The sequence below is a fragment of the Sinohyriopsis cumingii genome, chromosome 1 (genome assembly GCF_028554795.1).
Source record: "Sinohyriopsis cumingii isolate HCF-2022 chromosome 1, ASM2855479v2, whole genome shotgun sequence".
NCBI classification, from domain to species: domain Eukaryota; kingdom Metazoa; phylum Mollusca; class Bivalvia; order Unionida; family Unionidae; genus Sinohyriopsis; species Sinohyriopsis cumingii.
In genome coordinates, this window is record NC_142961.1 from 128111396 (window position 1) to 128129783 (window position 18388).

Here is an 18388-nt window from a genome sequence, read left to right on the forward strand (position 1 = left end):
CAGGAAAAGGAAACACGTCCGCACTCAGACAAGGAAATTAGCTCAACTGACGTCACAGTCCCTATCAGAGAGAATCCTTCCGCGCGCTGTCGGAGCGAGATTATTGCGATTGGCTGGGCCGAACACGTGATTGAAAGCTTTAAATATATTGGCCCTTGACAGCACGTTACACGACAAATCTGGCGGGGCATTGTAGACCCAATCACACATCCCATAAATGTCCTTAGGCGAGCGTAATTCGTATATATATCTATATATATCTATCTGTCTATCTATCTATCTATCTATCTATCTATCTATCTATCTATATCTTCATCCATATGTGCTTATGTATGTTCTTTACATTTTCTCATATTCCACTTTATGGTTACACATTTAAACCATTTGCATGAAACTTATCATGTCTACCTATCTCTCTTGAAGCCATTGGGAGTGTCACGGAATTAAACACCTTTATATATTGAATACCTGTATTCGGGTTCCTGTTTTGTGTACAACGATACCTGAGGGTGATTTATGCATATTGTGTCGTATTTCGAAATAGTGAGTTCGGTTAATCCCAGCCCGCACGTATGAAGAGATCTCGATGGGACGAACCGAATGCCTATAATGCACATACTGTCTGTGTATAAATACCTCACCGTACGTAAATTTCTTTACAATACGGAATAGTCTTGTCAAACCGGAAGTCTGCTTCAAGGAATTGGACATCTTCAGCTGTAGAGATGTATGTGACGGGAGTGTCTGTGTCTGTGACGGGAGTGTCTGTGTCTGTGACCGGAGTGTCTTTGTCTGAAGTGACCAGAGTGTATAATGTCCGGAGTGTCCGGAGTGTCTAATGTTCGGAGTGTCCGGAGTGTCTAATATCCGGAGTGTCCGGAGGGTCTAATGTTGGGAGTGTTCTGAGTGTTCGAAGTATTCCGAATGTCCGGAATCTGTAGCAGATGTGAAGCTGAACTGTCGGAGCCGTGGAGCTCAAACAGTGTACTGATGACGTAGTGTATCTCCGTGCATGTAATTTGTTAGCCGTGGGCTAATTTTGGGGCTCGTGAAACCAAATGTATCTTTCGGGACTGTAAAGGATAAGTTGTATATTTGTCGCTATTTTTTATCACGTTAATTTCGCTACCTAAGTGAATGCATTTTAGTACATGAGTGAAATTGTACATTGTTTACTACCTGAGTAAACTATATTCATCGTTTCATCGTCAAATCATTGGGAACCATTCACCCTTTGATTTTTGTGTACTAAATTAATTTATTTGTATTCTTCATCATTAAGTCTGTGCGTTCGTATCTTAATTAAATCCAATATTTGGATTATATATACAAGCACATATTCATAAATAATTGCTCATTCAAGGCATCTATTATTAAGCATTGTATTTATATCATCGTCAGATGTGTTCTGTTGTAAATCCGAAAATCCCACCCGGTTATCGTGTTACAGGAGGATGTCCTGAAGTTCCCAGTTCCAATCACATTTTAACTTATTTTTGCAAGATAACATAGAAAATACATTATCGAATGGATATGTTAGGGTAATCCACAGCAGATACTATGCTGTCAACTATATGAACTTCTAGTTTGGTCTTGTGAGAAGATATTGAGTCTTCGTTCAATTTTTAGAGTATCTTTATGACGTTCAAAACAATAATCAATATACAGGTGAATCCTGAAACATTTTTGTTTGTAAAGTGGATGCTTTTCATATAATAATAATGAGGACATTGTATTGCGCATAATCGTTAAAAGCTCTAAGCGCTTTACTACATTAGGCAAAACCTATGACATAAAAAACATATATAATGATATTATTTCAAAAACACAAACACCATGAAATTAAAAACCATACAACATAAGTTAGGGAACATTATTAGGTTTTTAAGTTTCTTCTTGCAGTCGATATAAATGAGTTGTAAGAGCACTCTTGATTCTGATCACTGTCTTTGTGTCTAACTTCAGCGGGCAATTTGTTCTATGTTGCTGGGCCATGGTACGCAAAACAGCGCTGTCCATACGACTTCCTTTTCGTATCAAATGGTCTACTTTGTCAAATGCTGCAGACAAATCAAGGAGGGTGAGGACTGTAATCTTTCCGCTATCCAAAGCAAAGAGAATGTCATTAACTACTTTTAGAAGAGCAGCTTTAGTAATGTGGCAAGGACGAGATGAAAATTGAACATCACTATACAGACTGTTTGAATTCAGATCAGATACAAGCTGGGATAGAACAACCTGCTCTAAGATTTTTTATATGAATGGGAGATAAGAAACTGGGCGGTAGGTCTTTAAATCGTTATGGTCTAGTGTTGGCTTCTTCAGCAGAGGCTTTACAATGGCAGTTTTGAAGAATGATTCCCCGGATGAGAGAGAGGTCTTAATAACATCAGTTAATGAAGGCATTACTGGATCGAAGCACTCATGCGGCAGTGATGCTGCAATTGGATTATATTTATATGACTTTGGTGTACTCTTCATTACGAGTGTACGTACTAAATCGATAGAGACAGGTTAAAATGCTACTAATAGTTGCCGCTAAAATATTGTTCAACTATGTGGTGAGACGAATCAATTGCAGTTGTGTTGTCAAGCTTATCCCTAATCGTTTACTACTTTTTCACGGAAGAAATTTGCAAACAGGTCTGGAAGGTCGACTAGAGAAAAAGTAGTTGGATGTGATGTACATTTCTTCCATGACATTAGCTTCTTAGTAATTTCAAAGAGCTCTTTTCAGCTAGAACTTTACATGATCTTATTACTGCAGTGGGCTGATTTCGTTCCATGGATTATATTTGTAACATTTTTCATAGCGGCTTCATATATTTGCTTATGAGTAGTGAGTCTGGTTGAAAGCCAAAGCCTCTGAGCTTTACGGTGGTATGTTTTAGCTGTGCGAAGCTGGTCCCCAACATTACTATACCATGGAGAACACTTTTGAATTGATACTCTGCACTTGGTGACTGGGGCACACTTGCTGAGCAATGAACGCAGGCAGTTATCAGGTTGTTCTGCTGTAGGAGCTAGGCAAGTTGTTAGGTTTACTTGGATATCATGCATTAGTTTGGTTCTTTTTTATCAAACAGAGGTTTCTCTTAGTAGCAAATAAAGGTGGAGGGTAGGAACTGACACGTCAAGATGGCATATAATGCGGTGGTGATATGATGTAAGTTCGCGGGATCACATGGAGGAACGTATAATATTGTCATAATGTTTATAAAGAATCTAGTCTAATACATAATCATTTTTATGGGTGGGCTGGTTAAATGACTGTGTGAGGTTGAATACTTTAATTAAATCAAGGAGTTTGTATGTGTTTGGGTTTCCGGGACAGTCAAAGTGAAAGTTGAAATCTCCAAGAATAATCAGGTTGCCACCTATCGAATTTCCTTACTTCAGTAGATTCGGAAACTGTTTCAAAAAGAGAGAGTCAGCTTGTTTATTCTACTTTGAGGAGTGCGGTAAAGGCAGAACAAATGCAGCCACCTCTGTTCCAGTGTAAGTATGGTTTGTACTAGTTCAAACGATGTGTAATAGAAATTGAAAGTTGTGGTGTGGTTAAGTCGTTTGATCATGAGTTATTTGTGATGACAGTAATTCCAACTCCGCGAGAGTGGTGGGAAAACGACGTGATGGAGTAAGCGGCGGATGTTAGATCTGCACACTTGGGCTCATCGCCTGACTTCTTTGCCATGTTTCCGGTTGTCCTACTGATTAAGCATTGAATAGTGCAATACGCAAAGGTATATTTTCGATAATTGACACAAAAGTTGACGATTTGATAGGGATTTGAATTGTGTTATCTAAAGTAACGGTCTATTTTTAATGTTTGAGCCATAAAGGGTGTACGGGAGATAATTGAAATTCTTCGTCCTGTTCTACGATGGCCAGCTTTGAAACAAAGTATCATTTTTCACTTCTGTTTACATTTAAGTAATGTTGAATGTATTCCCAGTTCGTTTAGTCTAGAAAACAATGTAGTGTGGAGAGCCAAGGAGTGGTCGTTTAAAGCAATTAATAAGGGTCAATCATAGCATAAACGTGCTGACTGGCGAGTATCATGTGATGGCGGTTTGTTCAACAACTAAGGAGGTTGTAGCAGTGGAACAAGACAGCTGGGAAAAAGTCTAAAATTATAACCCAGGAAATGTTCAAAGTAAATGGAGTTTTTAACTTACATGAAGGTTTTCAGTTTATTTCTTTTCACAATTTCCACCTTTAAATCATTACCTATAATTGTAGATTTTTGCAGATTTTGCAACCATGTTCCGTATGATATAATAAACACAATTACGTTTCCACTTGAGTTACAAGCATTATTTCTATTATTATGTTTAAAGTTTGTTCATTTGCCCATGTGTATGCATAGAAAATATTAGGCTAAGTCGGCGAGTACGTAGCCTAAAAAATGTCAACATCGCCTTTTTCTGTTAGGAAAGCGTAAACGAATGAGCCCTTCGATTTATTTTCGAAGTACTATACGTTACACGAATTTATGACCTTTGAGACACTCCCTCTTGTGTAGTGCTATAGCGTAAGGCGAATATACTGTATGCGGTGTTGACACCAATTTCGCCGACAAACAAACTATTGCCAATTCCTAGGTGTGTGTTTGTGAAAAGAACTTGTTAATTTAACTCTACAACGATGAATTAATATTAACCGACAAAAATCCTTCGGGGAGAGCATTTTCATAAATTGTATCAACCCAACGATAAATCCTTCGGCAAAAGGAAAACCCAAACTTATGGAACAACGTACGTTTCAGCGTAACAGTCATTGGACAAAAACGAGAACGATCCGTAGTGACACCAAGCAGGGGTGTATTCTGTGTAATGTGCAAACAGTTGCCGGAGAAAAATTACTCCCCAGGATGATGTTTTATATTATTGCATGTCAGTCATACCAGGAAAGGAAAAAAAGCTTTCTTGTAAGTTTGTGCACGTGTTCCACCCGGCCGCAATGCGTATGGAAATATTATGGCTGTTTTGCAATCATACCTGGCGATGGCGATGATGGATTTTCAAAACTTCCGACGCGTTAAAACGATTTGTGGCAATAAAAAGTTCACCTGGTGTTCCTGGAATTATAGTAGCTACACCGATCGGAGATATTATATGATCAATATCACTAACACACTGAGTAGGGTAGCGGGATGCAATGCTAAACGAATTTCATCACAATTATATTAAGGGGAACACGTCTTGTTTTCTTCACAAAATCAAGCTGTGGCGCACGCATTCATAATGCAGTTAGAAAGCAACATTCGGTTACCATTGAAGATAAAACAATTATCGCGACCGAGATCGGAATTTTGCTAGTGAGAATACAAATATTCGATACATTTGCACAAAAAAGTAGAACTATAGGCGGAAAAAAGAACAAGCAATTTGCACGCAGTAATATTCGAGAAAACCTTTCTTGCTCCACGCACGATCAAATTTGCTTCAACACAATGTACTTTGGAGGCGTATGCGAGTGTTTACAGCTGATAAACTTTGAGAAAAAGGCGAGATCTTGGATTCATGTTTATCAAGCACGGTGATTTATTTGTAGCACGGGAACGTGACAGGGCGTATAAAGTTAGATATTCCTAATAAGATACAAAAATTTGAAGACATTTATGTCGGACTACTAATGTTCTTGAACTCATACTGTCCTGGTTGAGCGACATACTTTTGGACGTGCTTGCATAGGAAAAATCTTTTCACTCACACACGCACACACAAGCACACAAAACACACACACACACACACATGTATATATATATATATATATATATATATATATATATATATATATATATATATATATATATATAGTGTTTTTATTTTCTAAAAAAAAATAACGCTGGAATTAAAAAATGCAATGGATTTATTCAGTATTTATATAAGATAATTACAGTACAGTAATTTCATAAACAATTGAGTAATGGTGCTTAAATCAACCAGCATGCCTATCATTTCTGACTCATACAAATAATGTCTTTTGAATACAACAGTTTTGAAAGGAAACTAAATCAAGCATCCAAAACGTCAATAGAGTAAACACACTAATCATATTTAATGAACGCAATATTGTTGTTCTGAAGTATTGAAATCGTCGTGAAATGAGATGTGACATAATTATTTGCAGATACTTTTGTCATGACAAAGAATTATCCGAGATCAAATACTAGAACATATATATTAAAAAGGTCTTTCACTCACAAACGAACACATACACACACACACGTATTATATTTATAGTGTTTTTATTTCCTAAAGAAAAATATTGATGATATTAAAAATTGCAGTAGATTTATTAGAAACTTATATAAGATAATTACAGTACACTAATTTCATAAACAGTTGAGTAATAGTTCTTAAATCAACGAGCATGCATATCATTTCTGGCTCATACAAATAATGTATTTTGAATACAACAATTTTAAAAGGAAACTAAATCATGCACACAAAACGTCAAAGAGTAAACACAATATTCAGATTATATAAACGCAATTGTTGTTCTGAAGTATTGAAATCGTTGTGAAATTAGACATAATTATTTGTATATGCTTTTGTCATGAAAATAAATTATACGAGAGCAAATACTAGAACAGAGATATTAAACAGATGCCCGTATAATATACAAATCACATCACTAAAGAAAGTGGAATATAGTATGAAAGTTTGCAAATAAATGCATTATTCAATTTATTGAGATGTACATGATTGTTCAATTATGGATTTCTTTTACACACTAATGACACTTATACATCAACATTTACATTTACAGGTTTGATCTGAACATTTTTCAGATGTAAATGTTGCAGAAACAAAAACATCCATCTGGCTTACACGTTTAGAACTAACTATACTGTATTTTATTCGCTCTACATTTACTTATTTAAAATTTATTATAATTGAGGGTCATTTCACTAAAATGATAAGGAAATCGTAATAAACTTGAAAAGTCCAGAATATATCTGCTGCTTGAATACCTAATACGCATCGGGAAAGTGCATTCCATTGGCTTGATTTATCCCCACTCTTAACAGTATTATGAATTCACATCTTATAACATATCACAAATCTCAAGTGGACATTGTACACTATTTCCTATAGCAATGAAGATATGCAAAGTATCATATAATTAAATTCAGTACACAATATTGCTTTATCACTGTTCATTAATATACTGATAATGCGATTATTTATTTTTTTAAGGAGAGTTTGGAAATAAGTAGTTGATTCTCGAATCAAGGTGAGGATTTGCAATAATTTCGGCTGATATTTAGTGTCTTTGCGATAAACATAACTAACAGAGTGTCACTGTCGCAATAATGCATTAATCACATGACCTCTAACATCCTGTATAAGTCAGTAATACAAGTTATAGCAAAACTAAATGTATGTTTTCAATTAAATACAGGACACAGCAGGTATATGACTGCATGTACGTTTGCACATTTGTTAAATCTAACATATTGGATATTACCGAAAGCTCGAAATTATAAAATAGAATTAGCCACAGCTAGAAATTCTAATGCTATATAACTTTTTCTCAGGTATCACCATAGCTAACAATACAAGCATAATATATATGATAAGAGCTAAACGAATATACATGATTATATATTGACAATTTTACAATTATGATTAAGTGAGTAAACGGTTTTAGCAGAAAGCACAAAAATAGACGTTTCATGTCATTTCCACATAATTTGTATTTAACGAAAAAGCATAGATTGCGTGAAACTAGACTTGGAAAGACTCGAATTCTTGATTTGAAATGTACCACTGACTAGACAAGATCTAAAACAGACACAAATTCGCAAGTCACGCGAAATAATCTGGTAATTAAGTCTTGCCATTTCGATATTGGTGTGTAGATGGATGTAAGCGTAATTTTGCCAATAAGCACGATTCCTTTAAAAGCAATATTACGTTTACATAAATCCTACAATGTTTATATTCTTTTGTCAATTATAGACTATAATGTCAGTCACTATAATTAACTGCAATAATGGTAACAGTCAATAAACAAAGTTGAACTAGAACTAAAATACATTTTCAACTGAATGTATACATTATATAACTACTTGTGTGGATTTTAATAACCACGTTCTAAGCTAGGGAATAGAGGTTATTAATATGATGCGTGTTCTATTTACATTGACACGTGCATAAGTCTTATTCACAGTCCTGTGAAATTGGAATAGGCATCAAATTGATTCAGATAGGCCAACATAGCGTCGTAACAGAACTTGAACTGATCCTGGAATAGATAAATAATATAATAAACATAACTAATATGAACTATATGACAAGCCATGAAGTGTATGCTATATTTGTAGCCACTTAAAGGACTTCGAATGTCATTCGGTGTATTAAGCAGTTACTTTTATATTATGTAGAAATTTACGATGATTATGGTGGAGACCAAAATTTGATCTTCATCACCACTGCATCTATTTTGAAAAAAGAATGCTCTTTAACCAGCTCGATTTATTATTTTTAATTCATTCTTGATATTTCAGCTTCTTCCAAATTTGGACTGTTTACGCAATTGATCAATTTTTTCATTGGCTGGGATTGATATCTTTGTTCGTCTAGAAGATAGAAAACCCCAGTAATTGAAGGTTAAGTTGGTTATTCAAATACAAATATTGGATTAAGCTTCTTAAAGTTACAAAATGTGTGCAGTTGTACGTATTATTCATCTGAATTATCGCGATCATAATGATGAACATGAGAATGTCTTGAGGCTATCATTGTCAACATACTTATTATTGTACACGAAATCCTCATTACCCCTATTACAGTGCAATATACTTACTACTAGATAATAATCGCATTCAATTTGTTGCATGGTAGGTTTTGTAATTATGTTCAACACTCCAACAGATTAGGGAATTTATAATCTTGACCTTGTTTTAAGTGAACGAGAAGGCAAATTCATTTGTGCTTTTTCAGGTAATGCTTATATTATAATTGCCTTAACAGATCTTACAAGATCATTAACATTTCGATTCCTAAAGTCTCTTGAAAATACATTTCCTTGACGAAATTATTTTAATAATTGCAAGATAATTCATATTTCTCTTGCAATAAGCAATCAACAACTTTAGTTTGCATTTATATATCCTAAAGAATGTTTACTAGATCACTGATTAGCAATTTAAAAATAAAATGATAGTTCAATAGCTAATAAAGATAACGCATCTTACCACATTTGGAATGATCTGAGGTCGTCGACTTCTCATCTGTTTAATTATTTGTTCCACAGCAACATCCTGCTCGATTTTGGTCCGTTCTAACAAGGCGGCAATCACACAGAACAAGCCACTTTTTTCAGCGCCGTTCCTGGTTCAAATCATAGTGCATTGTATATATTTCATTTGTAACGTAAAAGGATCAATTTGATATTTAAGGAATGTGAGAACCATCTGGCGGAAAATAAATCCCATACAAACCCCTTCTACATACATTATTATTCTTCCGAGGCTGGCTTGTAAACAGAATAGTTTTTTCCGGTGAACTGCAACATCTAGATTTAATTAAGAAATACATAATCGCTTACATTGTTCAATACTATTTAATATAATTTTCTATCTGTGGTAAAATATGAAGGTAAGTAGAAGTTATTGACCTTGTTAAGATATATCTGGTCTTCGGCGTACACCTATATTAGCAAACGAACTACCTACAAAGGATATTAACGGGAAGATAATATTTCAAATATTTTTTTAATGTAAGGTACTATTTCAGTTTATACCTGCATTATCACATAACCTATCAAATACAGATCTTAATCCTACAATATTCATAATTGTGTTGTTATAAATTTATCAGTGTTAAATGTCGTCGGAAAAAATAAGAAAACATAAAAGGTACATATTAATACACGATAATGTATGGTCGATTAAATATAACTGAAATTACTATGTACCTTTTTGTGAATTAGTCTACAAATCAAAACAATAAGAATGAAAGCGGTTACGAGGAATGAGTTATGCTGCATGAGTTTGTATGCAGCAAACAATCGTCGGGTTATTACTGACAATATAAGAATTATATAAGACGTTACAGTAATATTACATGCAGTGAACAATAATAGGTTTGCTGCCTGATTCCTGCTGCCATTTCTCTATAAGATCAATCTGCTTCAACATTGCTGTCGGTGACATGGGGACAGGCTTCCCATCTTCCCAGTAGGCAGCTCTGCTTAAACGGACCCTCCGACGCAACTAAAATGCCAATACATATTAAAAGTACACACATTATATATATATATATATATATATATATATATATATATATATATATATATATATATATATATATATATATATATATATATATATATATTCCTGAGACTGAATCAATGCTGGGAATAAAAGGTATTTGGTTAGGAGTAAACTTATTTTAAATATTGCCAATCTTTATTGACTGCCACATTATATCTTCATTTGTAAAATTGTGCTGGTTTAAATGTACTGCATTTGGAATAAAAACCTTAGTTTAGTACACTTTAATTGACCGTAAGGTTCAGTTTTAAAACCGGTAATTCATATTAATCCAAACCGTGAACTGCTTGATGGGTTTGATGCGTAAAGATGATAACAACTAAGCAGCGAATATGAAACGTAAACCTAAGTTAAAACAAATGATCGACTTGTGTATATCAACAATAAATAATGATGTAATGCTACATTGGATTATGTCATGCTAAGCACACCAAGTTGGCATTAGTTAAACTCCATTAGATGTTTAATGATATGAATGTGGTATAGCTATCCTATTGTAAGGCGATCCCCTCTCATATCAGTGAACGATGTGATAAACCTAACCTATTCATGTACTAGAAAATTAGACTATTTGTATCCGTCTATTATTAAAATATATGACCAGATGACTGAATTCATATAGTAGTTTGTGGACATAAATTTACTTTAGGCCAAAAGACACACTCTTAGAATTGTTTTAAAATTATCCCGAAATTCTAGACAAATTGAAAACCAGTTGTATGGAGTCATACAAAGTAAAGACAATTTGCTTTCTATACTCTTCTCTTTTTATAGCTCGTTATTATGATACAATTACTAAAGCGTATATTGTTCCATTAGTATGTAGCAGAGATTTGTTAACTTTGATAGCACACATGGAGGATGTAAACAAAACGTTCGAGTTAGATGAATTTGATATTTATTTTTATTGTATCGCCATATTTTAAATTGTCCTGATCAAGACGTTGTAATTTGAACATCACGAATGTGTTGATGATAATCAAATGTGTCTTCAGTTTACTGACCTCTTCTTGGTATTGCAGTAGCATAGTATAATTTGTACAAATGTCATCGCAGGATTTACTTTCAAGAGTGATTCTGAAGGGTCCTATCTCTAACATTTTGTTGTCCTCTGTCCAGTAGCGTTCGTCTTCCTTAAAACAAATGTTAAACTTACAGGAAACATTAGTGGCATACAAATCTTTAACACATTTCATGTTCATTTTAGTAATGGTTTTAAATATCAACCATATACACAGAAAGTTATTTAAAAAGTAAGAATGACAATGATTACTTGTCATATTCCACTTTGCTTTTTCAGCTATATTTGTCATTGTGATTAACCATGCTATCTGTCATAAAAAAAACATATAGCCTTGATTATAATATAATACTGATGACAGCGATACATATACTCCCTTGTCCTTCTTCTTGAACTATTAGCAGCTGTCTCTACAACTTAAACAAGTTTGTATATTTTGTGGTTGTATTTAAATATTAGCTTCGTTAATAATAAATGGAATCACACACACACACACACACACACACACACACACACACACACACACACACGAGCACAGAGACACCCACTCCCGCAGCGAAAGCCTGTACAATTTTGTATCAATATTCTTTACTCTTCGAAGAGTAAAGTTAACTATATTTTTTTAATAATTTAAACTAGCCTTAGATGAGAGTGAACTTTAATAATAACATCATAAAACCATAGAAATCATTTGCATCACATGAGACGGCAATGTCACTGACACGAGAAGTAATATAATGTTATAAATCCTGGCTTCCGTAAACCACTTTACCAGCAAATTAATAAGTAGCTGTGAGGAAGCATAAGTACTATTAACATATGTCTTACAAAATATAAATGCATCAATTTTGAGAGATTCTCTATTGTGACCATTGACGGATGATAATAAAAGTGTAAGTCCCAGGCACAGGTTATAGCCTCGAATCATGCATATCATTGTTTGCAATCTCCGCGAATGCACTGTGTGTCAAGCTTGTGCTATAATTTGGGAACATTGCCCACAAACAATTTCTTCTTCTAAGTCCCATTCCTCTCCCGCAATGACATGTATGTAGATTGCAAGTAATGTTGCAGAGACTACGAATTATGTTTTTCCTTTGAAAAGGAATTTAAGTGATTTTAAAGGAATCAAATATATCCATGGAAACTCAGAGGGCCAGATTACTTTTGTAGAAGACGTTTGTGTTGTCGAATCACGTGCATTTATAATCTTAAGTGATGCTAAGTGGTCATTATGGGAAAATGATTTACACTAATTTACGTAGCAGAGGTTGCGCGTTATTTCAGCATTACCTTCATTTCTGGTAACGTATTCAGCATCACAATAGAGCCAACTTCAAACTGGTACACCATTCTCCAAAAATCCACGATTGTGTTCTCAAGTGGTGTTTGGGTGATGATAAAGATGTTGTTCTCCTTGTAAGTCTGTATAATGTACACATGATGTGATATAAATACATCTTACCACTTCTCTCATTCTATTATATATATATATATATATATATATATATATATATATATATATATATATATATATATATATATATATATAACTATATATATATGTAACTACGATAGACATAAAGAGCTCAGTATTTGTGCATAATTCTCGGCGAATTATGATTCATTAGGTTTTTATTAGTTAGTACTTATTGCCAACAGGAACTGACTTTAGGACACGAATCTATACATATTAAACCTACATTCATTGGGGAAGTAAAGAATTTATTATTATTGTTTTACCAAAATCTGGTGGATTCAACTCTTTCTCTATGTTATTGCTAGCTGCAGTTATCGGTCAGTTAAATGTGCAAATGACTTCGCGATTATAACTTTCCTGAAACGTATATAGAAACTTTGTCATATTTTCAAATGATGTGTCATGCCTCTTCGGGATTTCGTTAGTAAAAATAATATCTAGTCAATCCAACGATCAATACAGTGATTTGCATATATTATGCAGCTTGGCAACCATTAAATAAGTTGTGAAATGCACACAATTGTCTCTTATACAGTGTCCGTTCAAAAATTGAACACGATGTAATTTTGGGAAACCAATATGTCTGAAAACTTTGATTTGGCACGATGAAAACAGATCACATACAGGTAGGAAGACAGCATTGATGTAAGAATCTCTCCCTTTGGCGTAGACATTTAAAAAGGGGCAATGGTTTTTGTCTGAAAAGGAAACAGTTCGAAATAAACTTCTTATATAACATATTTACAACCAAATATATACGCATAACTTATTTCCAAATACTACACCTAAAAGTGTGTAAAATAGGACACAATATTGATAATTTTACATTCTGTAGAAAAAGACAATTTATTAGCACTGTAATCGATTTGCTGGAGAGGCTGGTCATGTACATCGATTATATCCAACAAATGAAAACAGCTTCCAAAACTATGATCTTGTTACTTCAATAGTGAATTTCTGATCTCATTTCTCAAACAAAATGTTATAAAATTATCATGAACGTTTGATCGTTTTCCATAAAGTTATATGATATTGAAACTCTAGAACGAAACGCATGTTCCAATGATACCTGGCAAAATGTTTGAATATCTGTTTTTATGCCGATTTTCCACGTTCTTCGCGTTTGCATACACGTCTTCTTCTGGATCGGACACATACATGGGTAGCTTCTGCATATAAACAAAGATATTTAAATTTTAGATAACCTGAACATGCGGAAATGCGATTAAGGCGTGGTGAGCTTATCAAAGGGATATTACAAAACCACTTCATGAGAAATGGTTTATTATGTTTTGTAAGCGATTCGCTGTTTCTACGGAGTGTATTATTCCTAAATGCCTCATATGTCGCCATATAAATACAGGTACTGAGTGTTTATAGCACCAATTTTGAATTAGAGCGAGGGATGCACTTACGAATCATATGGTTCTGTTTTTATTTCCAGTAGCCAAAATACCGACTCATTACTGAATTGATTAGTGCCAAATTTCGCTGAAGAAGTACACTTTTCAAGGGCTTTGAAATATAAAACAATATTGTAACGGAAATAGGTGACACGTTTAGCTTACTAAATAGTGTTGTTTTTTTTACACAAATATATCAAATATAGGGACGTTGACTGAATTAACGAAACCACATAAGCAATGATGGATATATAAATCTGCACAATGATCGTGTTGAATAAACTAGGAGTGGTTGAGATCATGAAAATGCAAGTAAGCTCAGAGAAAACGTGTTCTTTGATATTTTATTATATAATGGATTTATGCAAATTAATCGATTCATTAACATATTTATTATCGAAGAGGTATAATATTATGTTCGGGGATCTATTTGAAAGTTGTGAAAACAAAGTAGTTGTGTTTTCTATTTTCCACACATCTCAAAGCTCGTACGATTTCAGATTTGTTCGTTGTCCTAAACATTATTTAATCCCTATGTAATCGAGGCCTTGTCCCTTTCTTTCCGTGTATAAAGTACATGAGGACCTAATTCCTCTATTTTCGAAATGTATGCACTGAAGTATTAATGATGACGTGGGATAAACGAAACTGAGTAAATATAAACTACGTCATTGGCATATTATAACATCTTCGCAAGTGCCACGTCATATGCAATCAGCCATATGCTTTGTATTGCATGATAACAAGCAAGCAGCGAATCATGAATTTCTTCTGAAATAGCATACAAAAGTTTTCACGTCATACACTAATGTAATGGAATAGAAACGGTCAATGTAAATAGTTGTAACTAAAGTGTCATCAACTTAGCAAAGAGGTTGTGAACGAAATTTTAGTCCCGCGTCTGACACTAAAGGTAATTCATTGCTGATGACGACTTAACGCTCAAGTCTCGGTCAACAGCCTGTGTTTGACATATATATGAACTTTATACATTTTGACAATGATATTCACAATACAAAGGTAATTATTTATTTTGGACTGAAGTACATAATGCATCGTTTTTAACTGACGGCATAATTACGGCGAATACCTCCTATTAATGTGATAAGGATCAATTTGATATACAATATGAGTTACATTTTGAGATGGTGATATACGCTTGGAGTTATCTCCTATCAATGGGAGGTAAATCAACGCTTGGAGTACAAAAGTCAGTATAAAAACGGTACAAAATCATAATGGGTAATACGTCAAGCTCTCTGTGTTACGCTCTACGTTCATAATTCACGAAATAGATTGTAAAGGAGTTTATGATATAAGATGTACAAAACCTACTTAGCCCATACATCACCAGCTAATTTCTTTAATGACTCGAGTCAAAATTTAATATAAATGCACCTTCCAGAAATTGGGAATTATATAGATAACCACGTTCCAAAAAACATCTCTTTATAAAATTATTCATCAACATGCACATCCGCTTTACATTACCCTACACTGTTTGCGTCATTGATAGTACGGATCGCGTTTTTAATATAAGATAAAATGATATCAACAATCATCGCTGTTCTTAAGCATGTACAGATCTATGTTGTTTATTAATGAAAATATCCACAATGAAGACAAACAGATTCATAGCCAAATAAATTCCAAGTTTAAAAGTTTTAAAATCGCTCAAAAGAAAATGTCTTTATACGGTGTCTTGTTTAAAAATATGTATTGTATTTAAAAAAAGTAAAGTATTTTGCAAAATAAGATAACTACAAAATGCGATAACGTAAGAAGAAGTTTTGTATAATGAATATCTAATGGGAACTATGTCAAGATTTTAATGAATACAGTTTTAATGTCTTGGAAACATGGACTATTTTTTTACTATTAAAAATCATAAAATTACGTGGAAAAAGCTAAACCTTATAACATGAGTTGTATGAAGTTTATATAGGATACATCATATTGATGTCTGTAATACGGCGTTCTAAACATGAAAATAACTATAACTTTGCTTAGTAAAAGTATTAAAGGTGTAATTATGTACTTTGAATTCATCATCCAACATTCGTTTTCTTGTCGTAATGTCTATTTCAAGTAGTTTCCTGTGAGTTTCTTGGAATTTACTAGTCGACACAGCCATAGTGGTGCAAGTTAATGCTTCAAGGAGAGCCTCGTGCAGAAAGATGTACTGTTCCTGAAAATTAAATGAAAATAAAGATCATCTGGTTCAAGTTTATAGGACATAAACACATTTCCTTCCTATGTAATATCGTATATAACGTTTAATATGTATTAATTACACTACATTTGCTGCACTAATCGCATACCTATATTATATGTTACTCTCGTTGTAATGAAGTTGACGCAGCGACGTCAAACCAAGCTAAGTAGTTCTGCCCACCAGAGATTAAAATAGATAAAGTTTTCAGTGGTCGGTAGATACGTTTGTTTATGAACTCTGTGAATGTAATGTATGTAAAATTATGTAAAATCTCTCCTCTATTAAAATTCATTATTATCATAATCATTTTCATTGTCGTCGGAGTAGTCATCTTTATGATGTGTATCATAATAATCCTTACAAGAGTCTGCACGAGGTTGACTCTCTGTTTCCTGATGGTCTCTACGCATTTCACCACATTGATGTAGCCCAGCTCCTCTGCCTGGTCAAGTAGGTAGTCAAGAGCCAGAAAGGTTCCTGTCCTACCGATTCCAGCACTGTTTATATAGATAGTAAAGAAAAGTGGAAACAAGTATTTAAATGAATTTAATACAATACAAATCTAATTACAATCAGAACGACCAAATGCTGAAGAAATCAATTTAGAGCGAAATCAAGGGCAATGATGATTTCATTATTCTACATCATCAATTAGACAGTTTATTTAAAAGCTACACCCAGTTTTTATTAGACACATTGTTCATATTATTTAATGTCAATGCAGTTATTTTCATGACGATTATATTGCAATATGTATACATACAATCACATTTTCATAATCTATTGCTTCATTATTAATCACTGTCTTACAGATTCAAATCCAATGTAATCATTAATTTAGAAGTGGACTTAGATTTTGCAATGTGTCGCTATGGAGGTTATAATGTTGTTATATAAGGTGTGAATATTATTAATAATCGATAAAACTATAATGGCTATAGGAATTTAACATTACATCGCAGTAGGCCAAATATGGGAATTTAATAGTGGTCTTCATTTGGGTGCAACCACGCTCAACCCATTGATAAGCATGAAACACACTATGACTAACACATGCATCTACAAACCAACACTCACATTCACTGACAAAAAATATCAATGAATAGCACTCTCATCTAGTAAGGAACACCTGCGCCAAGTAACCAATGCTACGTCTTTCTGAGCAGCAACCCGGTACTAACCAGCACCAATGCCAACTAACCAGTTTGCAGTACTATTGGCCAGAAAGAACATTTGACTCTCACAACACCAGCAAACCATTACATAGTCTTCAAACCAGGTCCCACATATTTTGACCAACACCTACGCACACTAACACATACACATTGTTAGTGACCAGCACCTACTACGACTGACAATTCGCCGACACCTTTTGTCCACAACATAATATTACTGATAAACAAATCAATCTAGTAACTGATGCGTAAGTTTAGGATGTAAATTCTGGGGTACAGTAAAGAAGATTAAAACACCTAATATGAGTTAGACACTCACTATCGCAACCATAAACTCACCATGTTAGAAATTAAACAGAGGAGAAATTAATTATCTTGGACATAATGATGCCTAGACTCCGCTGGACGCATGTATGCAATATAATATATATTAATATATATTGCATAACTATATCAAATATTATCTTAGCGGTAACTTTGCGATTTGTTTTACTGATGAGATAAGTTGCATCATCAGTGGAACCAACCCATAATAGCATTATAATTGACATGACTAAAAGTAACGCTAATTGATTGTCTTACAAAATAAGGGATGTGTCTACGAAATGCTGAAAATATGAAACTTTCACGGGATCTAACGCAAACTACAAATTAAACCCTGTAAAGTTGGTTTTCAATTTCCCAAACTATTTAAGACTTTAGCTGAGATTATAAAATGTCCGGATAAACTACAAATATGTCCATATTTTTGCGGTTACTTACACATGTTAAACTAATTTTGTTGTTAACTTTAGAATAAGGTC

At 33.8% G+C, this 18388-nt stretch overlaps 1 protein-coding gene across 2 annotated transcripts in view; it reads right to left on the bottom strand.

Moving 5' to 3' along the window:
* Positions 1–5856: 5856 nt before the first annotated feature.
* The window catches only part of LOC149807844 (receptor-type tyrosine-protein phosphatase epsilon-like), a 154577-nt gene continuing 142045 nt past the window's right edge, over positions 5857–18388 (bottom strand). For both annotated transcript variants that reach the window (XM_089971382.1, XM_089971380.1), the window contains 9 exons: positions 16772–16907; positions 16234–16383; positions 13862–13961; positions 13417–13490; positions 12606–12737; positions 11296–11424; positions 10083–10231; positions 9212–9347; positions 5857–8259 (listed from right to left, as the gene is read on the bottom strand). In XM_089971382.1, coding sequence (XP_089827508.1) covers positions 8179–8259; positions 9212–9347; positions 10083–10231; positions 11296–11424; positions 12606–12737; positions 13417–13490; positions 13862–13961; positions 16234–16383; positions 16772–16907 — 1087 coding nt within the window. In that variant the 3' untranslated portion in view covers positions 5857–8178. The remainder of the gene's footprint in view (positions 8260–9211; positions 9348–10082; positions 10232–11295; positions 11425–12605; positions 12738–13416; positions 13491–13861; positions 13962–16233; positions 16384–16771; positions 16908–18388) is intronic.